We start from the raw sequence: 27,827 nt of genomic DNA, 5'->3' as shown, positions 1-27,827 counted from the left end.
CCCCTGAGCAGGATCAGGCCTCCCCCAAGAGCTGCCGGTGCACACATGCAGCAGCTCGGCACGTGCTTCCCCCTCACCTCTCTGCCCTCCTGGGGCTGCTGGAGAGGCCCCCGCTCCCCAGAGGGGACCCGAGCATCCAGCCCTGAGTGAGCAGAGGGATGAAAACCCAACCGAGCTGTTGTGCACGGGCCGAGGGGGCTGGTGGTGGTGGACACGGACGCTCCCCTCCCCACCCCAGCCAGTGTCACTGCGCTCTCACGCTCTGTGCCCGGGGTGGCTGCAGAGAATCCCCCCGGCTGCTGGTGACAGCAGGGCCAGACACCCCCAGCCCAGCCCCCAGCGAGGGGCCAAGGCACGAAGGTCTGCAGCGAAGCTGCTTGGAGCCAAGTCCACCGTTGCTGGTGCAGAGCCAGCGCGTGCGGGAGGCTGCGAACAGACAGTGCCGGGAGGAGCACACCCTCTACGGGAGAGATTTATTGAAACAGTCGGGACCTAGCGAAGAAAATCGACTGTTGGCTTTAATTATTGCGTACGTCTTCATTTCTAGGACTAGGAAAATTTCACCTGATAAATATACATTTCATCAGAATGCCTTGGGCTGAAAGACACCAGTAGCACATTCTTCAAAGTTACAACAAAAGTCTTAGAAATGTTAAAAAGGGATTTTTTTTTTTCCTTTACTAGGATAAAGGAGTGCACCCCTCACCCTGACAAGGCGCTAGGACTGACAGACGGGACCTCCGGGCTGTGCAAAGCAGAGCGTTGATTACAGTAACAGAAAGAAGTGAGGACAGGAGTGGGGAGCCTGCATAGCACTCGGTGAGAGGGACGGGGGCGGCTCCGCGTCAGGTCAGCATGTCCCAGAGGCAGCAGCAGCAGAGCGCGGTCCAGCAGGCCGTCAGGCAGGCGCTGTTGCTCGTGTTGTCCCTCCGCCGCTCCTCCACGACGTACACTGCGGGGACAGGAGAGCTGGGTCAGTCCAAGAGCAGCACAGCGACGCCAGCCACGTCTGCCACCCCCGGCACGGCCACCCCGGCCCGGCCGAGCTGCCCCTCTGCGCCCCAGCGCTCGCTCGGGCGGCCCACGCTGGCAGAGGGCAGGTGCTGAGCTCCCGTGCAGTTCAGCAGCACCCTGAGGACCCGCCGCCCCTCCCAGCCCCACAGCACCCCTGTGGGGGTCCCCAGGGCAGCACGCCCTGCCCCAGCCAGGCCCAGGCCGCTGGGGCTGCGCAACGCTGCGAGCTCGACACCAGCAGCCGGCGCAGGTCGGGCAGGGCCACACTGCTGTTCTGTCACGTGCAAGAGAACAGGCTGGGCCTCTGCTCCGAGCGAGCTGCTGGTGCCGAAGCCTCCCCGCCTGCCCCGCTGCCTCCCCCTGCCCTCTGGCCACCCCCAGCCATGGGGGGTCCCCACAGCAGAGCACCCACGGGTGCCCCCCCTCCAGGCTGGCACAGCCACCCTTCCCGCGGTGGGAGGACCCAGCCCAGGCAGCGGTGCTGGAGGGGACCCTGCGCTCCTACAGCACTTGGGGTGACGTGTGGGGAGGGTGGTGGGTCAGACGGGGCTAAGGGCCAAGCTCCCACCCAGCCGCCCGCTGCCCCTCCTCAGCAGGGTGAGATGGGAAAGGAGGAGGAGAAAGCTCGTGGGTCATATACAGACAGGGAGATGCTCACCTGATACCATCAGGGGCAAAACAGGCTCAACTTGGGGAAAATTAAATTATCACTGATTAAAGTACTTTGGGTAGTGAGGAACAAAGACAAACACTGAACCACCACCTTCCCTCCTGCCTCCTCCCCCTGGCAGCGCAGGGGGGTGGGGAACGGGGGCTGCGGCCCCTACACAGCAGCTCCTCTCCCTGGCAGAGGCGAGCTGTGACCGCGCATGCGGAGAGGGAGGCGATGCCTGCGGGATGGGGTTGTTTCCCCCCAGCCTTGGCAGAGCCCATGCCCCCCCTGAAGCAATCTTTGTTCCAAGTACAGGAATCTTTGGGGGGATGACTGGGCACCCCGTGATGGGGGATCGTCAGGCACCCGGGGATGGAGAAGGCAGCTCAAGGCTCTCCGCAAACAGTGCTGAGACCTGACCCTGGGGCGGAGCGGGTGCTGCTGGGGGCCGAGCTCCAACACGGCACAGCCTTTGGGTACCGATGCAGGGTCCTTGCCAGGAGAACCTGCCCCAGCATGGGTCCTCTCCCCAGGCCCCAGGTTCTTCTGGAAACACCTACCTGCTCCATGGTCCTCCACAGGCTGCAGCGAACACCCAGAGCACCTCCTCCTCCTCCTCCAACCCTCCCCCGTTCCTCACTCTTTCACTCCCTCCTCTCTCTCTGGCATTTTCTGCCCTTTCTTAACTGTGTTCTCACACAGGCACCCCCGGCTTTGCTGAGTGCACTCAGCCATGTCCTGCGGTAAGTCTGCTCCGGAGCCTTGTCCTGTGCAACAGGACAAAGAGGTGAGGTCCCATACAAAATCACAGAATCAACCAGGTTGGAAGAGACCGCAGGGATCATCGAGTCCAACCACTGCCCTGACACCACCCTGTCAACTAGACCATGGCACTAAGTGCCATGTCCAGTCTTTTCTTAAACCCCTCCAGAGATGGTGACTCCACCACCTCCCTGGGCAGCCCCTTCCAATGGCTAATGGCCCTTGCTGAGAAGAAATGCTTCCTGATGTCCAACCTGAACCTCCCCTGGCCAAGCTTGAGGCTGTGCCCTCTTGTCCTGTCGCTGGTTGCCTGGGAGAAGAGGCCAACTCCCACTGCACTACAACCTCCCTTCAGGTAGTTGGAGACTGCACTAAGGTCACCTCTGAGCCTCCTCTTCTCCAGGCTAAACACCCCCAGCTCCCTCAGCCGTTCCTCGTAGGTCAGACCCTCCAGACCCTTCACCAGCTTGGTTGCCCTCCTCTGGACTTGCTCCAACACCTCAACATCTCTCTTGAAGTGTGGGGCCCAGAACTGGACACAGGATTCAAGGTGCGGCCTCACCAGTGCCGAGTACAGAGGGACCATCACTTCCCCAGACTGGCTGGCTACACTATTCCTAATAGAGGCCAAGAACCTGCCTGCTGCCAGGTCTGGCCAGGCCCCAGGCAGGAGAGGCTGGACAGGCACCGAGGGCAGAGTTTTCCAGGACACACCAGCTTTAATAAGCAGCTGTTCCTTGACACGGCTCCAGCCCTCTCATGCACAAAACCGCCTCCTCCCATGGGAGTGTGGGCAGGGATCAGTCCTTGCTCCAGCTCCGTGTCCAGCATCCATCTTGCATGCTAGGGGACTGCCCGCTCAGCACCCGCGGCAGAGGCAGCAGGCCCCAGACACCTGCCAAGGGGTGGATGCCTGGATCACACCCCCAAACGCTCAGGATATCGCCTCATGGACAAAACCCACGTGAGCTCTGCCCCTCGAGGGCTGCCCAGAGGCTCCCGGCAGGCTGTTGGGATTTACTGCACGTTGCCAGTGCTTGAAAGCACAGGAGGAAGCCCTGGGTTTGGAGGGAGCTCTCCTAGCAGGGTCTCCTCCCCGAGGCCAGTGTGCTGCCTGCTTTCTGCCAGCCCCTGAAGCCCACGTGGGACAGAGGAGCAGTTTGCCTTGGGTTCCTCCTCGCTGAGCTTGGGCTGTCACGCCCCTTTAGGATCAGAAGTTTCAAACTACAGCCACGTGTCAAGGACATCCTGACAAAGCATGTTCAAGGCACGTACAAAGTGCTGTTATGAAACACTCGCTGAAATATTAAACAAACCGTCTTTTCCAAACGCGGGCTGTGCCGTGGGAGAGCGGCCCCCTCCCTCTGCGGGCACTCAGCTGACTGGCATCGGCTGCTGCTTCCCCGCACAAGTGGGTCACGGCGGGCACCGCTCCCCCCTCAGCTGGCACCGCCGAGAGGTCTGCACTGAGCGGGCTCACACGGCACAACCAACAACGTGGGGCAGGGCTGGGGCAGGGACAGCAAGGGACAGCAGCCACGTCGAGACCTTCGCGGGACTCACCCTGGGTTGGGGGTGGCTGTGTCTGTCTGTTAGTGCAACAGCACTGGAGAGAGACCACGTCCCTTCGCTCCCTGCCGCTAAAAGCTGGAAGTTGTTTAAACCAGCAGCACGTTGTGGCACACGGACCTTTCTGCAGAAGCCCCCTGAGAAAAAGCTGTCTTTTCCCTCACGCAGGGTGTTACAGTACTTTACCAAACCCTGTCCTGGTTTGGCCTAAACCAGACCAATTTCCCTTTCAGTGATTTTTCCTTTCAGCTCAGTCTCTAAGTAACTGCACTTTCTGACACTAACAGCATGTTTTGCAGACAGCGTCTGCTTCTAGGGCTGGTAACGCTCGAAGTTTGTAGTTATCCCTGAGGCACCGGTAGGGATGTTCTCCTGCTGCCCCCGATCCCGATCCGTGCATCCCTGAATCCAGCTCTCGACCGTTGCTGGGCCCAGCCTGGGCCTTCCCGGAGCCTGCCCTGCAGTGCCGGTGGTGACGTGACCATCACCGGGGGAGCTCGATCTTGGATTTGTAGATATTTGTATATATTTGATTATTTCCATTATTATTATTATTATACTCTTTTTCATTATTATAGCTCATTAAAACTGTTTTAACTTTCCAACCCATAAGTCTCTCACTTTTCCCTTCCCCTTCTGCAGGGTGGGGAGGGTTAATAGCGAGCATCTGCCACCAGTTTAATAGCTGGCCCAGCCTTAACTGGTGACAACCCATTCACCTCCCAAGCTCAAGGAAAGCCCCAAAGAAGACCAACTGAGTTCCACATTTGAGAAGTCGCTGCCTTCCACCGCAGAGTTCCTCTCCCAGAGAGAGCAGGAGTCCGCAGAGGGCAGCTCTGTGCCACTGCCAGCTCACGGGAGCCAGCGCCCACTGCTGCTGCAGTGCGGGAGGAATCACAGTCGCCCCTGAACCTCTCCAGACTTCGAGAGCATCTGGGCCACACTCTAAATAAAAACAACCACTTCTCCCTCACAGTTTGAGTTTAACAATCACTTTCTTTGAAGCTTCATCACTGCTGCAGAAGTTGTAGCTCTGCTGCTGTCACCAGACAAATTGCCGGCGACACTTCAAACAGCCGTACAGCATCAGTGCTAAAAAGCTTTCCTCATCAGCCAGCTGAGTGCATGATTTGTACAGGAGAGGATAACAGCAGAGCAGCCACAGGCTGGTCAACTCTTCACTTACAGCCACCAAAGTGCCCAGGGTACAGAACAGTTCAAAGGAAGGTTAGATAAACTGTTCCCAGCCAAGCCTCGCATTAAGCTGGAGACACCCCACACCAATCCTCTCATTTTGGACACCGTGCAACTGAACATCAGCTTCAAAGCACTAACACAAACACAGCGACAGAAGCACCCGAGGAAATCAAGAGTGCGTGGTAGCACCTTTACTTGCTCTTCCCAGCCTACACATTAGTGCTCCTTGAAATGCAGAGGATCCCCTGAAAACAGCACAGTAAGAGACAGCATAACGAAATTTTCCTTATTGCAGTGTACAACTACCTGAAGGGAGGTTGTAGTAAAGTGGGAGTCGGCCTCTTCTCCTGGGCAACCAGCGATAGGACAAGAGGACACAGCCTCAAGCTTCACCAGGGGAGGTTCAGGTTGGACATTAGGAAGAATTTCTTTTCAGAAAGGGTCATTAGCCATTGGAAGGGGCTGCCCAGGGAGGTGGTGGAGTCCCCATCTCTGGAGGGGTTTAAGAAAAGCCTGGACATGGCACTTAGTGCCCTGGTCTAGTTGACAGGGTGGTGTCAGGGCAACGGTTGGACTCGATGATCCCAGAGGGCTCTTCCAACCTCTTTGATTCTGTGAAAACCCTAAGCACCTTACTCAGACCTCCTAAAACCATTTCGTTAGGAAGTCTTGCACAGCACATCACTGATGCAAGCCACCCAACATCTTCCCAACTCCCTTCAACTAGCAGTTTTCCATTAACGGAGATAATAAACAGAGCTGCCAACAAAACCCCAACCCAAAATACGTCAATTAAGGGAACTGCTGGGTTTGTACGCTGCTTGTCAGAAGCCCGAATGTCTCCAAGCTAAAGCCATGCCGTTTGCTGGGGCCAGCCTTACTGGGGACTTCATTAGCTGCTTTGTGCCTCTCTTTTGTCCAAGCTCAGGCACTCCAAAGCTCTCCTATGGCTCCTTGCCACTATGAGCACTTTGGGATGGGTGGTCTGATAGAGAAGAGAAACAAGGGCGATTTCTCTCAGAGCACTAGGCAGCACGCCGGTTTAGGCTCAAGGTTTGATGCTTCCATTGCTTTTTCTAAAACAGGATGGGAGAGGGCGTAAGCTGAGCAGACCCTTCCATCTTCTAATCAGCCTTAAAGAGCACAGATCACAATGAATCATGCTTACACCCCGAAAACGGTAGCACTCCCTGTAACCACACAGTGCCAGCCTGCACAATCCAGTGCAAATAACTCCCACTTTGTTTTTAAAACAAATACTACAATACCCTGCCACTTCAGGTACAGTCTGCTTTATCTTAAGCATACACATTTTGTTTCTTCTCATACCTAATTGATGCGTTAATCATTAGCTCCAGGAGGGAAAGGCATGAGCAGTACTTTTCACCCAGTTCGGTAAAAGTGACAGCCGTGACCTCAGACTGTAGTGCTCCTTATCGCAGCACTTTACCAGGTCTGCGAGGATGGCAGTGCCAGGGTACTGGCTCTGAGGACAGAACCGGCCCCTCCTGCCCCAGGCACAGCTGTCACTGCTGGGTATCGCCTCACCTACGTGGAAAGCAGGCAGCGACAGCGTCCGAGAGCCCTCGAGCTCTGCCAGCCCTCCTCGAAGGGTCATTAGCCATTGGAAGGGGCTGCCCAGGGAGGTGGTGGAGTCACCATCTCTGGAGGGGTTTAAGAAAAGCCTGGACATGGCACTTAGTGCCATGGTCTGGCTGACATTGGTGGTGTCAGGGCAACGGTTGGACTCCACGATCCCAGAGGGCTCTTCCAACCTCATTGATTCTGTGATTCTGTGCGCGCACGCCCAGGGTGGCCCAGCCTAGCACCAGCCACGGGGGCTCTTCCCTCTTCCTAGGGAGAGAGGGCTCGGGGCATGAGAAAAGCCGTAAGTCTTGGAGTTTACTTCTTTCACTCCAGCTGTGAGCCAGCACACAGACCCACTCCGCAGGCAAACGAGCTCCTTACGTGCCTGTAAGCTATTAGCAAGGCCTGGAGCGCACAAGGGGAAGCAGCAACAAGCAGTTTACCAACCACCGCTACTGCAGACCAAGAACTCTCCCCACGGTACCCGAATGGCTGTTTGCCATAGTGACAACTGTTCAGAACACAAATATTAATTAACACCACAGTCTTCTCGTCTGGGAGGAAGCATGAAGCAGAGAAGGGACCAAAAAGCCTCTTCCCACATGTGAATAAAGTGGTTTTTAATCACAAGCCACTTCTGCACCAAGAGCTTTGTTTTCGCTTGTCCAGCCAGCAAGGAAGAAGTCTTGCTTAAAATGGCACAACACCATTTCAGTAATAATTTCTTACAGGGTTAAGTGCTGCCGGCTGCAGATCGCTAAGTCAGGTCAGTCTGTGCATCTGGTTCTACCTTCGAAACGCTCTTACGCAAGTCCTTTGAAAGCCTTTCCGTTCCGGATGGAGGCCAGAAAGGGAAGGTCAGCACAAGGGCGTTGGTGGCAGCCAAGGGGTGCAGAGGTGACGGTGACTAGGAGTCAAGTGTCTCTGAGCCACTCTGGGGTGCGTGCTCTAGGTCTGCAGACCCAGCGCTGCAGGAGGAAGGAACACCAGCCCTGACCTCCCAGCCAGCCGTGTGTCCTGGAGCAAATCCCACGCAGGCAGCAAGTGTGGAAGAAGAGATCACACGCCTGGGGAACAGGGACCCTAGGACTTCAACTACAACTTTCACACTAGCTGCCAACAAGGCTCCTCTCTGCCCCAGGCCTCCTCCCTTGCCCACAAGACCTCCAGGGCAGAGCCTGGGCACAGATGAGATCTAACTCCCCCGGCAAGAAAGGCATTTCATTACTCTTTCTCCTCTCTGGGAATATTTGTTCATGCTTAACAGCGTCACGCCTGTCACATCCCATTCCCTGCCCCCCCAACCCCTTCCTGCCCAGAGGCTTTCGCTGTACGCACAGTCTCCACTGACGCCACATTCAGGTTTCAGGAAATACCTCAGCGCACTCCTGAAACAGATACAAGCCAGATGGAAATACAATAGCCTGCTTCAAGCAAAAAAATCTCCCCAGCTCGCCAAATGCTCAGAGCGAGTTTCACAACCCCCAGCTCCAAACACAACCAGCCCTGCTGCCAGAGCCACCTGAGCAGAAATCAAGTACCAAGGAAGCAAACTGCCAGGGAGGACGGGTGGTTTCACCCGCAAATCCCCTCTGCCACCAGCGAGCTGCTGCTGACCCAGCCCAGACTTCAGCCTGGACTCAAGCAAAAGCAATTACCCACGCTGGTATCAGACCTGCCCTCTTCCATGGCTGCATGGCTGTATCCAGCAGGTCAGGAAAATTCCTGCCCTTCAGTTCCCACAAGTCTGAGGAGCTCTTATGATCACCCCAGCGAGCTGCTTCAGCTTTCAGGGAGCTGAACAGGCAACACATTTCAGGGAAATTACCGTGCAGACGTGCCAAGAGAGTGCTTCCCAGAGCCAGTGCTGCACTGGCCGCGTTCCACAGAAGGGTGAAGTTGTTCCCCTCTCACACAGCGTGTGTGCTCCAAGCACGGGTTATGTCTGGTCATAAACCGTGCAGAAGGTTTTCTTGCAGCAGAGCTCAGGGCTGAGAAAGAGGTGAGTTTCCTCAGCTGAGCACACAGGGATGGGATTCGGAGACCTTTGAGATAATGGAAGTGACACTAATCAGCATTTATGGAGTATAGATGTGCCCAGGGAGGGTCCAGCACCTCTAAAAAGCAGAGCTAGAGGCACTCCTCATAGGAGCAAAGCACACCTTATGTAGTAAACTCAAGTCTCTGCAGGCATTCAGCAGGCATCAGCCAGCTCTCCAAAGCACTATAAACCCCATCACACGGGTTAGAAAGTGTACAGGAGACGTGTCATAAGAACTGCGTCCAGCTCTGGGGGCCCAACAGAAGGACACGGAGCTGTTGGAGCGAGTCCAGAGGAGGCCACGAAGATGCTCAGAGGGCTGGAGCCCCTCTGCTCTGGAGACAGGCTGAGAGAGCTGGGGCTGTTCAGCCTGGATAAGAGAAGGCTCCGGGGAGACCTTCTAGCACCTTCCAGTGCCTGAAGTGGCTACAGGAAAGCGGGAGAGGGGCTTTTTACAAGGGCGTGGAGTGACAGGATGAGGGGGAACAGTTTTAAACTGAAAGAGGGGAGATTGAGATGAGATATTAGGGAGAAATTCTTTGCTGTGAGGGTGGTGAGACCCTGGCCCAGGTTGCCCAGAGAAGCTGTGGCTGCCCCCTCCCTGGCAGTGTTCAAGGCCAGGTTGGATGGGGCTTGGAGCAACCTGGTCTGGTGGAAGGTGTCCCTGCCCATGGCAGGGGGGTTGGAACTGGATGATCTTTAAGGTCCCTTCGAACTGAAACCATTCCCTGATTCTGTGAAACCAGTTTTCCCCAGCTCAAAAGTACAGTAATCCAGGGCTCCAGGCCCTTCCGTTTTCTTCTAGACTGCAACAGATGCAGACACATCTCCCAAAACTACAGAATTTGAGAACTTCCTCTAACTTTTTTTTTTTTTTTAAATCAGTGAAATCTTAATTCACTGTTAAAGCGAGGAGGCATTTTCTACCAAGTCAACTGCAGGGCTAAGAACAGCACATTCCTCAGCCTGAGTAACTGTTTTCACTGAAAATCAGCGTCAATCCTAGATTTAAACAAGACCTGGCTTGGAGGGATTTACACAGCACAAACTCAGTCTTAGAAGGGTCTTGCAAGAGTGTTCTTGGTGACAGACGGGAGGGACAAAGTCCAGTTTTAAAGCAAAGGGAACATGCCACAGCGAGCAGTCACTCGGGGTAGCAAGGCTCTCCTTGAGCAGTTCCCCCAGGGCTCCAGTACCACCATCTGTGCAGCGCTTGCGGTGCTGGAAAAAGGCTTTACACAATCTGCTTCTCACCCAGGCTGGGTGCCCAGCTGACGAGGGCTGTCCAGAACAGCAGCCATTTAATTCGGTCCACTCCAGGGCCAGCCTTAGCCTCATTTAGCCAGTTTGTCAGAGCATGTTTTCAGATACAGGACCTGAATTTGGAAATCCTTTTCTTTGCATCAGGCTTTCCTCAGATTATCCCTTCCTTGGGGGTGAAAAGTAGCGAAGGGGAGGTCAGACACCAGCCCCAGGACAGCACTGTTTGCCAGCAAACAGCCCCCACTGTTTGTGCAGCCAGCTGACACGAGCCAGGGGCGGAGGGAGGTATGATACAGCAGTCCTGGGGGGGAGAGGACACCAGGTTTTAATGCACACTACGGTATGAGAAGCAGGTAGGAGAACAACGGCCAAGTGAGATTTTTTTCTTTTGGCAGGACACCAGTTGCAGGTCCTGAAGGTACAGTGACAGTTAAACTAAATGCTCTGACAGACTGCTTGGAAAGGGTCATATCCAGAGAGAAAGCCTGCTGGCATTGCTACCTGCTGCCCTCCAAATCAACTGCTGCTGGGGAAGGCTCAGCTCGACACGGTTTGAGAAGCGAGGGGGTAACCACGGAAAGGCAGAGAGCCTAACCAGAGCAACTAGGACCCCCCTCCTTTCCACACTGAGACCCGTGAAGAGGAAAAATCCAGCCCTCCAGCAGAAGGCAGTGACTGTATCTAGGTGATCTGTTTATTCTCGCAGCTGGCCAAACATTAGGAGGCAGGCAGCATCGCGGTGACTATTACTCTTATCACAGCCGGCTTTGCTACAAGTAATCAACTTACAGAAATAAGATTTCCACCCTCTGCGTACAACAGGTCAAACGCAATCCTGAGCTTTGTTTGCCTTCGGTTGGAGGGAAGGTGCTGACAGAGTCTGGTTCCCTTTGGCACAGCACGGAATAGCCTCATCCATGACGTTGTTATGTATCGACTGGGGGTGGGGGGGGAGAGAAATTAAGCTGGGCAAATTGCTGTCATCAGCTAGTGCTTTCAAAATTAGCGTGTCACTTCGTACTTTGGCTCATTCCACTTCCTTTTAAAGCACACCACTATCAACAGCATTGCATTTCACCTCTAATTTACATAGACAAGAAAGTACCTGCTGACCAGTCAACAGATACTGTGGTTTCCTCATGCCATTTGATACTGAATTATTCTATAATGAAAATACTGGTGGGGAAATGAGACATTTTCTGGAATGAGCTGTTTTCCTCCTCCTAAGCAAGCCCTTGCTGATCAAGAAGCCTGGCTCCTTACACCGTGCCCCACGCAGGCACCACGCTCCTACTGCTGCGCATTTCCCAGCTTTGTTCTGGTGCAGGCGAGTTCCCTCCAGCTACCCAAAGCGTTGTGTGGCACAGAACGGCAGATCGACAGTATTTCAGGAGCTCACACCTGGACAGGCTTAGTGTGGACAGACACGAAGATAGCCCTCAGTTTTTGCAGCAGGAAAGATGCAGACAGAAATCAGCACAAGCCAGCTGACAGAGCTAGGAAGCTCAAGCCGATACCCTCAAGGATAACATCCCTCAGGCTCAGCATACAAATCATCATCTCTAAAGGTAATGGTCAAGTTGTCCAGTCAGTTATAAGCCCTTGCAAGATGCAAAAGTGTTGCTTCTCTGGAGACTTTGCCATCGATCACCTGTGCAAGCCCAAAAGCCAGCTATCAAAAAAAAACCCCCACAACAGAAAACCAAAACCATGGCCACGAGGTCTTCTGTGCCACCCCAGCACGTCGCCTAGCCTCTGTGGCTCACGGCTCCTCCACCTGGAGAAGAAACATATGCTCCAAGGCCTTCCACACCCACCGGTGCTGAGGCAGCTACGGTGCTTCTGAGGGCGTGCAAGCTTGCACACGCTGGACTCCAGGAGAAGGGAGAAAGGACCACCAGCTGCCACGTTCAGCTGCAGTGCTGTAATACATGGCAGTCAGATGGCCAACACCACTAAGTCTTAACATGTAAACTGCAAGCTGATTTCCGCAACTTGGACTGTCGTCATGGCTAACTAATCCCACACTCACAGTCTAGAGTGGAATATACTTGTTCTCCTTGTTCAGTGCTGTTCTGGACTGCACCTTCCTCCAACAAGCCTTTATATATGTCCCCGTGTTCAATGTCATATTAAAAAGATGACACCATCCTCCCTCTCTCACCTATTTCTAGCAGAGTCATTGCTCGCTTAACTTTCTCTTTCCAGCCTAGATGTTACCTGCCCTTGCCAAGCACGACCCCAACTAGAGGGACCAAACTCTGGGGTCTGGGCTTACAGCTCCCACCGCCTGCGGAGGGACGGGTGCTGGGGCTGGGGAGAAGCACGGCTGCAGCACGCCATGCACAGGCGGTGTAACTCACGCCCGTGCTGCTCAGCCTCGAGGGTCCTTCAGCAGCAGCCTTGAAACCAGGCTCAGTGGTTCACGAGCTCTTCTGCAGCGTGGGTGACAAACCCAGTACTACGTTTAAGCTATTTCTCTGTTACATCTCAGGTGCAGCTTTCTTTTTAATACAGAGAGGAGCCATAAGAGGTTTTTTTCTTCTCCAAGGGCCCAGTGGACAGGCTATGTCCATTGCTACTCCAGACAGGCCACAAATTGTTAGATTAAAAAACACCATCACCACAAAATGCTACTTTGCCATCAGATTTTGAGAGATCAACAGTCATTAATCCCATCTGTGTGATCCACTCAAAACCAAAATATGATGCATAATTACTTCCACACATTAGCACACCAGCTACGATCCACAACTTAAGAGCCCACTTTGCAGGTTGCCTACACAGTAAAATACCTTAAAGCACTAAATTTAAATAGCAAATTTCCTAGTTTTCAACGTGGAAACATGTTTGTTCAGAAATACTAATGCATTACTTGGAGCAGCTTCATTCATTAGATTAAGCAAAGTCATCTTTGCAAAACATCTGCTCTGAAAGGAAAGCATCCACACAGTGTCTCTTCCCAGATAACGGCTTGGAAACACCACAAGAACTGACAAGCCACATTAAATCACGCCAGACCAGCTGGGCAGACTGTAATGACTTGATTAAATTTAGACGTCAGTTTTTTATAGCAGAGGTTCAGCCACACCAAGAGATATATAGCATTAGTATAACAGATTTCTTTAAAATGAGCTTTTTTAGGGACAGGCATTCTATATTAGCCACTCCTGGACGTGATCATTAAACAAAGCTTCATTGAAAGCTCTCTCAGAAGGCTTCTGTGAAAGCATCACAAGACAAAGATCAGGTTCCAGTTTGACGGTCTGGCCAAAAAGGAACAAGGGGGGGAAAAGGGTGTTTAACAGAAGGAGAATCAAGAAAAACAGGACGTTCAGTGTCGTCATTTCCCTGATCCAGTCTGATATGAGATCCTTTAAGCCTCCAAGACAGCAGATCTGGCTCAAAGCCAGACTGTCCGAAGCAGCAGACCCGCTCTCCCCTCAGCTCCTGCCAGCAAATCCCTTTTCGTGGCTACAGCAGCAAAGAAACACTTGTACTAACCAAAGATGTTCTACATGGGAGACTAAGAATTTCCCCCCCCTACCCCACCAGTACCATGAAATGCCTGTAGCCACCCCAAAACTCTGTGATTACACTTCTAGTCCATGTGGCGGTAGTGGTGGGAAGCATCACCGTGCTGCTGCCTCCTCCTTCGCACAGGCACACCCTGAGGTTTTTACTGTTCTACAGAGGAAGCTGAACTCATGACTTGCACTCATACAGTAGTTCAGCCTGTCCACCCATCTATGTCAAGTCTCCATTGGATTCCCTGCAGTGAAAAACTCTTGCTGGGAACTTCTCAAGTTGTAGCTTCCCCAAAAATGAGGGCTTTGAAAAGACCTTTGTCAGGGCGTGCTGCTGAGACAGAGTCACATGAAGCAGCAGAGGGGCACAGCAGGCAGTTACCTCAACATGAAGCAAATGCGTACAGACCTCAGTGCTGAGCAGGCCCCAAGTGCAAGCACACGTTGTCCCCAGCCACAGTAACAACAGTTATGTGGGGAATGACCTTAACATGCAATGGCCAGAGAGCTTCATGTAGTGGCAAAGGCCTCGGGAGAATTGTCTGGGTCCTGACAGTTTTCCAAGTGATGTCAGCTTCGACACCCACTTTATAGCCAGTCTTTACAGCAGTAGCACCTGAAGTGCTTGTGCCTTGCATAGCTGCAAAGCACTGACCTAGGTTTTGATTTGAGGTACACGTTAGTCTCATTTCTTTCCACCCCAGGTTAATCTGTCCATGACACACCCAGCACATACAAACCCTGAGCCTCCTTCCCTTCCTGCGAGCAGCTCCCACCTAAAGCATAGTGCCTGCCTAGCACCTCTACAGAAGTGCTCCCCACGCTCCCTCCTGCAGAACAGCCCCTTTGGTAGCTCTGGCCACATCCTCTGCCACCCCAAAGCAGCCAGAACAGCTATAGGTCCTTAAGACTCTTCTCAACAGCTCAGGTGTGTTTGTGGTATTCACTGCAGCAGAGGGAGACAGGCGATGATGGTTCCTGGCCTCCCAGCTGGATCAGTATCTTTACTGCTGAAGAAGCCTGAAAGAAGGCACTGGAGTTTGCATGACAGCATGAGTCCCCATGTTGACGGAGAGGGGGTAAGTTTACCCCCATGATGTACAAGCAGAGATTTTACAACCACAGCCTGTGAAACACTGATCAGAATACATCTGGTCTCTAGGCAAGTGTCCTTACCAGCAAAGACAAAAGAGTTACCAAAAAAACCCAAGCTAAATCCTCCTCTTTCCAACAGGGAAAAGGCAGGGACCACACCCAACCCTGCCAGAATCCCAGAGTTGTTGAGGTTGGAAGGGACCTCTGGAGATCATCTTGTCCAATGCCCCTGCTCAAGCTGGGTCAGCTAGAGCAGGCTGCCTGGGACCACTGTCCAGTCAGGTTTTGAGCAGCTGCAGATGGAGACTCCACAACCTCTCTGGGCAACCTGTGCCAGTGTTTGATCACTCTCACAGCAGAAAAGTGTCTTCTTGTGTTCAAAAGGAACCTCCTGTGTTTCAGTTTGTGCCTGCTGCCTCTGGTCCTGTCGCTGGACACTAGTGAGAAGGGTCCAGCTCCCTCTTCTTCATTGCCTCCCATCAGGTATTTGTACACATGGACAGGCGCCCCCTGAGCCCTGTCTTCTCCAGGCTGAACAGTCCCACCTCTCTCAGCTTCTCCTCATATAAAGATGCTCTGGTCTCTTCATCATCTTCTCGGCCCTCCTCTGCCAATTCGAGCCTGCACCAAGCACTGCAGCGAGGCCCACGAGAGCTATGGGTGCCACAGCAAACCACCATACCATATCGAGGGGACGCAGCACACAGATGGGCCAGCTATCTGCCAAAGTAGTTACACCATCCTCCTCCCCTTCCCCAGAAATCTGTGTTTTTCCACAGAACGAGCTTTGGAAAAAACCAAAAGCCCAGGAATGATTCCAATGGCACTGTTAGATCACTTGGACAGATACTGACGGGCCCAAGAAAACTGATGCACATTAATTCATTAGGAACTGTACATTTGAATGTTACAAACTTTTAACTGTGCAGCCTTCGGTTGAGATTTATCAACCAAAAGACAGGCAGAATAAGTCATGGCAAGTCTAAAGCCAGCAAAACCCACGTATAACACCCTCAGGGCAAGGATTCCCTTGAGGGGTGAGCATTAAGGATGTTCAGCAGTATCTTCCAACAGGCAGAGAACTGTTAGAGACACAGCAGCAAAATAAAGCAGGAAAACAGGCTACCAACAGAAGCGTTACTGGAAACAAGCCTCCACCTCCCCCAGCCCCGTTAGGGCCACATGCTGGTAACCATGTTACTTCAAGGTCAACAAGTACCCACGCATTTGCAAGCCAGAAAGGGTCACGGTTACATCGCACCGGCGCTGCCAGGCATACCTGTGTTTTTAGGCCCATCTGTGTACACCGGTCCGGGCGGTGGAGGAGCGTTTTGCCATCCATACTGGGGATACCCTTGATAACCCGGCTGGCCTGGCTGGTACGGCCCAGGAGGCCCGGGAGGATAGCCTGGGTACGGGCCAGGAGGAGGACCACCCGGTTGCTGTGCATAGGGTGGGTAAGGGGCAGTCGGGCCCGGGCCGGTGTAAGGTGGAGGATTTTCGTAGTTCATGTGGGATGCAGAATCTGCCCTGCAGAAGAAAGAAAACAAACAGAAGAACTGGTTTGCTTTTGTCTGCTTCATCCATGACCATATAATTCCCAGACTGCTCTCCAGAGGGTCCTACAATAAGTGTGAGAAACAGACCTCAAAATACCTGGTCAAGCATGGAGTTTATTTTTAACCCTATCACAGGGGCAGAGACTGAGCTGAAGGGATTTCTTTTAAGTGACATGAGTCTAGCTGGGCAGCAGAGTGACTTGCTGCTTTCCAGTCAGGCATCAGCTATTCACCCCAAGACATTCAATAGTCTCACAACTGCAAAGCAAAATCCTCTGCTTCCACTCATGATTAAACTGCTTTTAAGAGAGATTTAGAAGTGATTACTTCATGTTTCTGTCAATATTAAAAAAGAAAAACATGCAGAAATGCAGCTTGTTCCAGAGATGTTTGATTGCCTCGAGAGGAGAAAGAGTGAACACAAATGTCCATTACGCTGCTGCTAATTGTTACAAGCATCTAGACCAGCAATCTGGAGCAAGGCTGTATATGAATAATTAATTTCCTGATGACACTGTAACCCAGCACATCGTGTATTCTTCCAGTAATATGCAACTGAATCATTAAGCAGCCACAAGCAATCAGGACCTTGGGCTCCGTCTCATTCAAAAAGCAACATTAAAGACACCTCAGAGAGTTGATGTTCATAAAACCTAACATATTACTCATGGCACAGCCATCAAAAGGCAAGACCGTCACAATAATGCAACTTTAATTAACCTCGAAGCAGCATGACTAAGCAAACCATTTCTTAAATTAGGTTTCTGAAGCTTCTCCCTGGTTGAGAAACAGAAGTGTCCTTAATACCGTGTGTTCAGGAACCATCCCGACTGAAGAAGCCGTACTCTGCTCTTTCCTTTTACCATTACAGGGTGCAGAAGGGTCACCATTTCCCCTTCGCCGCACACCTCCTCCCACACGCCACAGGCTTCAGGGAGAAATACCAGGAGCATAATTTGCCTCCTCTGCTGTCACGGAGCAGGAGAGGCTGACAAGCAGGATCCTCTTTGCATGGTGCTGGGAAGGGCAAGCAGCCGGGCTAGACTGACCTGGATGCTCAGTACCGTGCACCCACTCTTGGGGACATGCAGATTTCGAGTCCAGAGGAGACCATCAGCACATCTAGACTGAGCTCCAGCATGACGCAGATTAAAGAATTTCACCTTTGTAACTCTATAGCGAGCCCAGAGCAGTCATCTGCCGGGCAGCAGCCGAGCGGCTCGAGCCTCTGGGGCTATGTTTAGCTGCCGCAGCCCCTGACAGCGCTGAACCGAGCTTTGTTTACAGCTCTCTGTTTCATCACCTCAGAGCGCGCTGGCTGTCCCTCCCCAGGGAAGGATCCCAAGGCTCTCTGCTTATTTACACTCTCCTCCTGCCCCAAGGTCGCTAGCACGGTGCTCGCTGCTGCACAGGCGCCGTGGGGCTCCCCCACGCACGCAGCCCCGTCCCGCTCTCCCAGTAACAGCCAGTCTGATCCCACACGATGCCCAGGAGAGCACCGAGGACTCGGAACGACTCCAGAGGGGCACTCTGAGGGAACAGGGCTGACGTCCCTCCCACGACAACACCCTTCAGTCTCGCAGGCTGGGTCTCCCCAGACCTCGCCAGCCTGCAGCTGTCATTCACCTGAGTTCATTCTGACGCTCCTCTGGCTGTGCGAGCCAGGCACGGGCCCAGTTAGCTGCTAAAGCAGTGCTGCTACCCTTCACATGATATTCCTTAACGTCTTTGACAACAGTTTTAACTGTTTAACTAATGCCAGGGATTAGAGGAATTTTGTTTATTTTTGTCCATTGCCAGGCCAGCCAGACCACTTAACTGCTCATTTTAAAACAGACAAGCACAACAGACGTTTAACTTGAGGCTCTTTAACCACCACACTGCACCGCAATGCCTCCACCAAGTCTGCAGCAACGAAGTTCTCCCTTCAGAGAGCCAGCGAAAGGCAGGCAGCAAGCCCTACAACTCACTGCAACGCAACAACCTAGAGAATCGGCACATCATGGGTCACTAATGTCCATCCAACCCAGAAAATCATCCCAAAAGAGCAGCCAAAAGCAAGTTCCTAGGGAAGAACAAGGCCAGAGCGAGTGCGTGTGTACACCTACATACTCATATGGCACGGGAACCATATGGCCAGACAGGGCCCAGGCAACCAGCAGACCCCTGCGAACTCCCCCGGCCTCCATGAGCCAAGGTACAGATGCAGTGCCTGCTCCTGGTGCGGGGGGATCCACAGCTCTGCTGCGTCTCATGGAAAGAGACACCCGCTGGGGTGGCTGCAGGAGGCGGGGATCAGTGGTCACCCTCCCGCAGTCGGGGACTCACCAAACCAGGGAGGAGGCATTGACATTTTAGTGCTGTAGCAAGGCTTGAAAGATGTTGCAATTCTTCTCTGAACGCAAGCTCAGGCAGGGGATAACTTAAACTCAGCCATCACACTGCTCCCTTGCCATGGGGACTTGTGTTGGCACCCCCATGGGCCATCCTCCACTGTCAGGGCTGGCCACTCACTCCCTTCCTTGTTCCCTTCGGTCCCCAAGCAGGGAGCCTGCCCACTGTCCCATAGCTGCCTGGCTTCTGAACAAGCACCCAGTGTGGGACCATACCAAAGGCCCTTCGGAGCGCTGGTACTGGTGCTGGTGGAACCACACAGGTAGAAAAGCATCTCTGCAGAAAGGTCTGAGATGGGCATCCGCTGTACAAGGCTGCACCGGGTAAAGCTTAGAAACCACTGAAAGAGTGTGGTAAGATGAGAGCCTGGCTAAAACCAACAGCTGCAGAAAAGTCTGAGAAACCAAACAGGAGTCACAAATCCAAGCCTGAGAATGGCTTGAGCAAACACGGAAATGGTGGCATAGGGAACAAGAAAGAAACACCAGTGCTCCTTGTCTAACAGCTCTGTGTTAGCCATGTCAGAACAGTTTTGGAAGAGGTGGCAGGTTTGGAGTGGAGCTAGTAACTGGAAGAATTTCTTCTCAGAAAGGGTTATTAGACATTGGAAGGGGCTGCCCAGGGAGGTGGTGGAGTAACCATCTCTGGATGTGTTTAAGAAAAGCCTGGACATGGCACTTAGTGCCATGGTCTAGTTGATACAGTGGTGTCAGGGCAACGGTTGGACTCGATGATCCCAGAGGGCTCTTCCAACCTCATTGATTCTGTGATTCTGTAATGTGGGAGAGGGACTGGGGAGAAAACTGGAGAGCATCTACTAAAAGCCAGACAGATGCCTGGGCAGACACCTCAGAAGAACAATAGAATGGTGAAAAAGAGTAAGAATGAGATTAAGAATGGCATATTCCACCAGGGCAAAAGTTACTTCTCCCCTTAAAACTGAGGGTAAAGTAACACAACTGAGACTAGGCAAGAACTAAAAGAGAACATCAAGCAAGAACAGTTTCAGCAGCAACTGTGCTGGAGATTTATCGGTGATGAATGAGAAGAGAAAACTCCTGAAGAATTTATCAAGGCATTCAGCAAACCCAGAAGGTGGCTGCAGAAACCAGGCTGTCCAGAGGTCCTAAGTCCTACTGCTGTCTGCTGCCTCCCAGCTCCACCTCAGCTGTGAAGGTCAGCCTTCTCGCAATGGTCTTTGTCTCCAGTTACATTCTTGGGAAGAATTTTTCCTTGTCCCCCACTTCCTCTATCAGTTACTGCCACACACACACCCTGCCCTACTTGCCCTTTTTGAACTGTGTGACAAAACTTACATTTTCCTCATTCTCGTGAGCTCATACAGGATTTCACAGGCTTACTGGCCCTATTTACTCACCTGGGTATGTGTTTGCAAGGCAGAGCCTTGAATCATTAAGCAGATACTTTCCAGAGACATACCTGAGCACCCAGTCAAATGTATTATCAAGCTTTGCTGCGGCTGCGGGTTCTCACCCCGACTAGTAATTCTCTGTGAGCTGCAACCGAGACCAACTCCTATGAGCTTGCATCAGGGCTCGTATCTGTGGGTTTCCCAATGAGCACCTCCCGGAGGCAAAGCTCGAAAGAAAGAAGCCACCGCATCAGTAAAGCCCTTTGTTTTTCACGGCACTGCAGGAGGTCCATCAGGAAGAGCCAGTACAACACTGCACAGCCTCAGCCGATGGGAAACGTCATGCAGGACGAAACCCAGCAAACAAAGAGATTTCCTTGACTGTCACTAAGCATTTGCCCTATCTGTTGCTGGTTAACAACAGCAAAATTACTCGTCCACCTGAACAGAATGACAAAACATGCTCCTATTCCTTCCTCTCCCCTCCCATTAGTACTTTTGCTAAGAGGTAACTTTGTTAATACATCATTAAGTTTCCTTAAGCCATCTTCAAACTTCTTTGTTCCACAGTGCTGAGCAAACATTTCCCCTACCCTAACAGAGGGGTTTTATTTTTAAACCAGCAGCTTACCATACCCCAAAAGGCTGCACCATCTCCCATAAGGTCTGCAAAAAAAAGAAAATCCCTGAGGTAGGAGTATGCACACAATGTATCATATAGAGAATACATATGGTGCTATGTGTGCATGTATATAGACACACACAGAGATAACAATACATAAGAACCACCATCCTGTGTGAGAACCTAAGTCCCTCTACGTCTGCAACCTGCCTTTGACTAAAGCTCAGCAAGAGGTGCAAGCACAGAACTACGATGCTTTGCATACACTATATGTATTTTTTTTAACCTGCCCATTTTGGCAACCACCTACACATTAGAGAAACAAAATTCATCACTAAGCTTTCAAAATACCTGCTTCTTTCTGATTGCTTTAAACTTGATGCCTCATCCGAGGTCAGCACACCAATGCACCTGTGACAGCACTAGTGGGTCACTGCTCCTGACTCTCCTCTTCCAGCGCTCTCGTGAATTTATTACCTTTTTTTCTCCAGGCATCTCTCTCGAGTGGAGGACACTCTGCTTCTACAATGCCTGTCCTACTCCCTGGTCATTCTTGCCACCCATCGCTGTGCCTTTAGTTCTACCATTTGTCTGAGAGGGAGCGAGCGGGCTGCACAAAGCTCTGCTGTGCAGTGCTGCACCAGTCTTCTGCTTCCCGTCCCTTTCCTAGCCCACTCCCAGGACAGCTCTGGCCATACGTCACACCAAACACAGAGCTCAAGCTGCACTGTACCAACCGTAACTGCAAGATCCTTCCAAGTGGGAATAGCTCATGTAGAGCCTATCACTGCACACGTACAGCTGGGACTGTCATCGTCCTTCTCGCACACATTGCTCACCACAGTACCAACACACAGTCTCTTCCACCATTTCACTGAGCAGGTATCAGAGTCTTCCACAAGTCTCTGAAGACAGCCTTAGTTTCAACCTGGGAAAGTCCCATCATCCACAAGCTGCCACCTGTTTACCCCTTTTTTACAGATCAGCGCATGGTGGATTATGAATCGAGTGAGATTTACCTTTACCCCATCTATGTTTAGGAATCACTGGGAAGGATTTCCCCCCACCCCCAAACAAGTTAAAGAAGACATCGGTAGCCTCATTTAGATGTCTGACTGCCATCTCACTTCACAAGAGCAGCCCTGCAACACAGCATGAGGCCCTGAACCGGTAGGACTTCTGGCCAGAAGATAACATGATGCAGGAAAACAATCGACGATGAAGAGAACAAGGGAAAGCGTGATGGAGGGAAAGCTCTTCTGTTAGCACGAGGGGTTCCCAAACAACGAGCCTTCACACCCTGCCAAGATGACCCAGATTTACCCTTTTCCCTCCTCCAAGAGGCCACTTACAAGGCTGGCGCTCCCAAGCATCTCTTCTGAGGTCAGCATAATTCTAGCCTTCAAAGTGACTGAAGGCCAGTATGAATCTGCTTCTGCCTGTTGGCACTGATGACACCTTGTTACCTTGGCAAAATTGAAAAAAGCGTGCATAGGAGAACCACCTGCATTTTTACACAGTAGGTGTTCACAGCTGCTAACCCACCTGCAAAGAAACACCAGTCCCTACAGACAGCTGCCTGCAAGGCAGATCCTCCTTCAAATGCAATCTCCTATGCGAGTGAATCAATTAAATAAAAAGCTGTGTACATGGGGGGAGCTGACAGTCTTATCTGGGTAATGAAACAGGGTTAAATGTCTTCTGTTGCATAGGGAACAGTGCAAGAAATAGCCCTTTGAAAACAAATGGGGGATTAATAAGTTAAAAAAAACAAAGCAGATCAGCAGGCTGGAACACATAGACAACCTCCCCCCCCTAAAAAAAAAACCCACAAACACTATTAGCAGATTTTAGGAATTTAAAGGCAAGATGTTGTTTGTTTCTAGGACAGCAGAACAAGCACCGCACCTCAAATGCTGCTCTAGTCAGGAAGAATCACATTTTGGGCCTGAATATTGATTCAGCTGGTCTTTAAACAGATGAAGACTGAGGGCACGGCGAGAGGCACAGATCCTGAAAAGGGCAATGGGGGCACCCTGCTGTAACCCACCCCTTCCAATGCCTGCAGTGCTAGGAAGCTGTTTTCCAATACAGAGCTCTAATGGAAAGTACATTTAACATCAACAACCCAGCTCCTGGCAACCAGCCTAGAATTTCAATTACATTTCATATGAACAGTATCCAAATGAAAAAAAAGCACAAGTAGCTTTTAAATGGCCCTGGTTCCGTGCTTCCCTCTTACCAGCTTCTTTGCAAGCTCCATTTAGTGACTGCATGAAAGGTACGTTAAGGATAACCTGTAAGAGATTCCCTTCTGGCTTGGTTCGCTTCCAGGAAGAGCCTCCTCCCAGGTTTGCCCACCCACTTCACCAGGCAGCACCGTCAGCCTCGAGTAATAGTGGAAGGAGAACTGCACAAGAATTGCACCCACCTTTTCTGACAAAAGCTGCTCAAAACTGTTTTACTTCCCAAAATGCAGGTCTAGGCAGAAGCGAAAAGCCCAGCTTCGTGCTATCAAAGGAGAAGCTAGAAAACGCTGCTTTGTTCAAACCCATTTCCTTAAGAGGTCTCCAGGTCTACGGGATACTCCAAGGTCATTAGGAAGATGTGCCTTTCCTCACCTTTATTTGAGTGGCTGCCAGGTATGTCCTCACAAAAAGACTCAGCCACTGTTCTGCGTGGCTGAAGCCACCAGACCAGGCAGCTCCACGAGTGAACAGCAGTGGTTTGGATGAACAGGCATTTAACCTGCTGAGCTCCTGAGCCAGCTATTCCCTCCTCCCAGAGCCCTCCAAGCCCGTCTGTGTGAACCGAGAGCGCCCCTGATGCGCAAGGCTGACACTTATGTCCCTACCAACTGTCCCACCTCTCCAGTCCCATCGTCTGTCCTGTCTTCTTGCCAAAACCACGACCGATGTGCATGTTTCCAGGGGATTTTGGAGTCAAACACCAGAGTTTTGATCAGCTCTAAGGGGCCTGTGATCATGTTGACAGTATTTGCCTCAGACACAACGTTCTCTGTAGAGCTTCACGGTCACAGGATCTGTCCTTGCTGCTCTGTCTCCACAGGACTCTCTAACAACGCAGCCTCATGCCCACACAGGTCTGAACGGCAGGATTTTCCTTCTGCAGACAAGCTTCAATGTCTCGTAAATCGTTACAAACGCACAAAATCTCTTCAGAAACACTGCTTACAACTTATTGCCTAGTTCTCCTGCTTGCAATATGCTGTCCACCTACATGTTCTGCATGGCAGAAGAAAAGTATGAAGCTGAAATAGTTGCCTGTGTAGTTCCTACAATAAAAGTCTTAGTGGGGAAAAAAAATAATCAAATACAACGCTCTGCTACTGTTATTACATGAACTGTAATTTCTGGGGAAAAATTTTCTAATTTTCAAATCAAATCAGACATCTGATGAAAGGTTTTAAGAACATATGATTTAACACCAGAGACTAACAATTAGGATGGTACCACAGCACAGCCCCTCTAGTGTCAAGTGCCAAAGCACTTGCTGCTGACACACCAGCTGAGACTCTGCCTGGTTACATCAATGCCTGTGGCAAAACGTACGGCAAAGCACAGCCCTTTACACAGAAATCACTGCAGATACGGGCACTGATGCCCTGGTTTCAGGTTTTGAATGCTTTTGTGTGCACTGCTCTTGTTCAAGTCTTTGTACAATGTGCTACACTATATTTATGTATTTCTGAAAGTATCTATTTTGTTCTTAAAGTGATGTATTAAGACAGTTTTAAGGTGCAACAAATATCAAAACCAAAAATCAATGAAAACAACTGATTGTCAAGTTAAACTAGACCCTACAAATAATAGTTAAAGAAGCTTTGTTGGTCCAACTGAGAAGAGAATGTGAAACAAACAGTATGACTGTCAAGAAAATTAATGAGCACAGTTAATACATTCATCTGTGTTACTCAGATGGTGTTCTGGCAGCATCCCAGCAATGAAACAGCAGCAGCCTTCCACGGTAACCTCCCCAGCTCTGATACCCTGATGGATTTAGTGGAAGATGCCACCTGGACTGCATGATGATTGTCTACCATCTCAAGCAGGACACGCTGAAGGGCAGCATACAGCTGCTAAGACACAGTAAGGTCAGGGTATGCAGACAAAAATACACGCATTTTCGACAGCTAAAGTCTCATTACTCAAAGATATTTTTGTGACAGGCTGGAAAATGGAATAAGACTGTTTTTTTTCCTCACATTTCCTCACTTTTTCTGTTTTTCCACATCCCACATGCAGTTGTAACACGATGCTTTACTTTGCCCGTAGGGCATACGCAAGAATCTTTTAATGGCTGCCTGTCACAGGGTACAAGCAAGTACCTCTGACACCAGTTGTCAGAAAGCCTTTGCCTTACTCTGCCAGAAGTTGAGGAGAAGCTATTACAGTTCAGGGCACTGCCCTCAATAGCTCACGAGACCGAATAAAGCCACAACAATGCATTATAACCCTGACGCCCAAATACATCTTTCTGATACGCAGTGAAAGGAACAGCAGCTTTTGTTCCGTAGCGGTGGTGCCTGGCATACAGAACACAATAGACCAGACACTTCCAAGTAGGTCTATTCCCCGAAGGCCCCTGCCACCCCGAGGGCCGTGGGCAGGCACTGAAGCGCAGCCCAGCTCCCTCCCCACGGGAGCACGGCGGTGGCAGCAGGAACACGCGCCCGCGCTCCCACATAACCCGGTCCCGGCCGGGAAACGCTCCCTGGGATCCGACCGCGGAGGGCGGCACGGCACGCTCCTGCCCCGCAGCACGGGTGCGAGGCCAAGCACTTCACCCCAAGGCTGGAGGAAGGCAGCCTCTCCCAGCCTTGGGGGCTCCCAGGCTGCCCTGTGGGAAGCCAAGCTGCAGCCGGCAGGATGCCAGGCCTGGCAACACCGACTGTCTGCTCGAATGACTCAGGCTTCTCACTATCTTCCCCTATTCCCAAAAATGACAGAGTGCTGTTTTCTACTCATTGAGCCATATGGTTTCAGTGCAGAAACAGGAAGTTGAGAAAGACACAATACGCAACTGAGAGAGCAGAAAACACCGATACCGAAGGCAGGCGCTCGAAACCTGCCAAGTCTTCAGGTCCTACCAGAAGTTCTCACGGCCCCCTGCTAAGCCTACAGCCATGCCACAGGGAGATCAAAACAGGTAACAGGAGAAATGCAGACCTGTTTGCTGAAAATCCAGAGTTACACAAGCTTGCTCTGCCCTCCTAGAAAAAATTAAGTAACATATTAATCTGATCAGGCACAGAACTACCCTGAAAACAGGTAGCTCCTCTGTTTACCATAAACACAGCCCTCCAGGCAATTCTCCATCATCCCACTGCAATGCTGCAAGCAGGAACATCACTGCTTATGCTTACAGGAACACCTCGTTTTTTTTGAGCAGCAGCCACTGCCAGTTTTAAATGTGATATGGACCTGGGGGGACACATGGCAGCAAGACACCGGAGCTCTCTCCTCTACCTGACACCGGGGTACCACCTCACAGGGTCAGAGCCTCTCGTTTACAGGACATTCTCTTCTCCTCTTTGGCCTCTGCAGTGAGGACACCCACGAGGCCCTGCAGATTATCAGCTACTGCTCTCAAACAGTTAGGGGAATGACAAATCAGTATTTTAACAAAGATGGCCTTTATAGCACATGAATAAGAGGCACAGTGTAACAGACTCAGTGCTGAGGAAGTTTCAGTACTTGCTAAAAACACCATTCCATGCAGTGCAGAAGATTATTATCCAACATGCATGCTAATTTCTGACTGTCTTCAAAAAGCACTGAAATATGATCACTCAAATGTATCAAGTCTCAGCATTTTCTGCCTCCTCCTCAGTCTATCTGATATAATAATAGTATTCTTATTGCCCAGTGCTTCCAGGAAGAGTCAATCTTTTTATTAAAGCAGCTGATGCAGTTGAAAGAAAAATACCCGTTTTCTGGCACAGCAGCACTTCCCACATCTTGTACCTTGTCACTATATTTATCACAGCGCAAAGGAGGAGGCTGCTGCTCCGCACAGTCATTTTAACTCACCCACGCTTCCCACCTTACCGGGACTTACCCTATTTAGACAACGAGGTTGAACCTTCTGCTCACACAGGTCTTGTAGCAAAGGTGAAAGCACCAAAAGCAAAAAGCACTTTTTTTTTCTCCTTTCAGATAGAGCAAAACATTAATCTGGGATGAGTGGGACAGATCTTGGCGCTTCCCTGGACAGAGAGGGTCTCCCACTGCTGTCAGAAGGGGCTGCCAGATCCGTGTGGGCAGAGGAAAGGAGGCCCGTACTCTCCTTTCCTTGTTCTCCTATTTCACCGTGACATTTAACTATCCAAATGAGGTCTCCAACAGGAACAGGAAATATAAATCCAGGACAACCACAATGACTTTTAAACACACGATGCAGCACTATTATTTTTGCTCAGAGTGCTAGCATACCTCTTGCTTTACACTAAATAACTAAGAGGTATTAATTAATCAGTATTAAACATGCCCATCTGCTTTGAGGGCAGATGCCTTCCTCTTCTCCCCCCATGTCACATAAACAACCGCAGCCAGCAGCGCTGTTCTCCCCGACACCCAGGGCAGGACTGTAACACCCCACAGCACCCCACAGCCCCCTCGCTCCCTGCCACGGAAGCTTGGAAGAGTTTAAAGCAACTTTTTGAAAACAAACACATCGTTAGAGCTGGCAGACAGGGAGAGACACCCCCAGGCCAGCAGCACGGCGGCCCAGGTCTGCCCGGGGGGCTTCACTGGTGACCCACCCTCCTGCTCCAGAACAGCACCCACCCGACCCGGCACCTCGGGGAGCCCTGCCAACAGAGCAGCCACCCCACACCGGGTCCCTCTCTTCACCCCGAGATGCCTTCCTCAGAGCAGCAACCCTGACCAGCACCTTCCCCTCAGCAAGGGCCCCACAGCCACGGCCCGGTCCCACCCCACCACCCACCCCTCTCCGCCGGTGCCCAGGCTCTCTCCCGCCCGCTCGGTGCCCTCCTTGCCCACCGGCCCTCACCGCACAGCCAGGTCACTTCAGCCCCGCCGCGGGCTCACACGCCGGGGCACCGGCTGCCCCCGGCCCCGCAGCCCCTCGCGCCCCGCCGGGGCTCCCCCCGCTCGCGGTCCCTCCGCCGCTGCCCGTCTCGCGCCGCCG

General features: G+C 51.7%; 1 protein-coding gene across 1 annotated transcript; it reads right to left on the bottom strand.

Annotated features, from left to right (window-relative positions):
• Window positions 1-440: 440 nt before the first annotated feature.
• On the bottom strand, window positions 441-27,827 carry CYSTM1 (cysteine rich transmembrane module containing 1). Its single transcript, XM_068417172.1, has 3 exons — window positions 27,690-27,827; window positions 15,987-16,237; window positions 441-952 (listed from the first exon to the last, which is right to left on the bottom strand). The coding sequence occupies exons 2-3, from the start codon at window positions 16,216-16,218 to the stop codon at window positions 846-848; spliced, it is 339 nt and encodes a 112-aa protein (XP_068273273.1). The 5' UTR covers window positions 16,219-16,237; window positions 27,690-27,827; the 3' UTR covers window positions 441-845.

This window comes from Nyctibius grandis, chromosome 22 (assembly GCF_013368605.1).
Source record: "Nyctibius grandis isolate bNycGra1 chromosome 22, bNycGra1.pri, whole genome shotgun sequence".
Lineage (NCBI taxonomy): Eukaryota > Metazoa > Chordata > Aves > Nyctibiiformes > Nyctibiidae > Nyctibius > Nyctibius grandis.
The sequence above is the reverse complement of the archived record's forward strand: the minus strand, read 5'-3'. Positions and strand labels throughout refer to the sequence as shown.

Excerpts from the sequence above, each read along its gene's own strand:
- CYSTM1 (XM_068417172.1), bottom strand. The coding sequence starts at position 16,218 with ATGAACTACGAAAATCCTCCACCTTACACCGGCCCGGGCCCGACTGCC. Across the intron at positions 953-15,986 it reads AGATGGGCCTAAAAACACAG|TGTACGTCGTGGAGGAGCGG; the intron begins GTATGCCTGGCA and ends CTGTCCCCGCAG.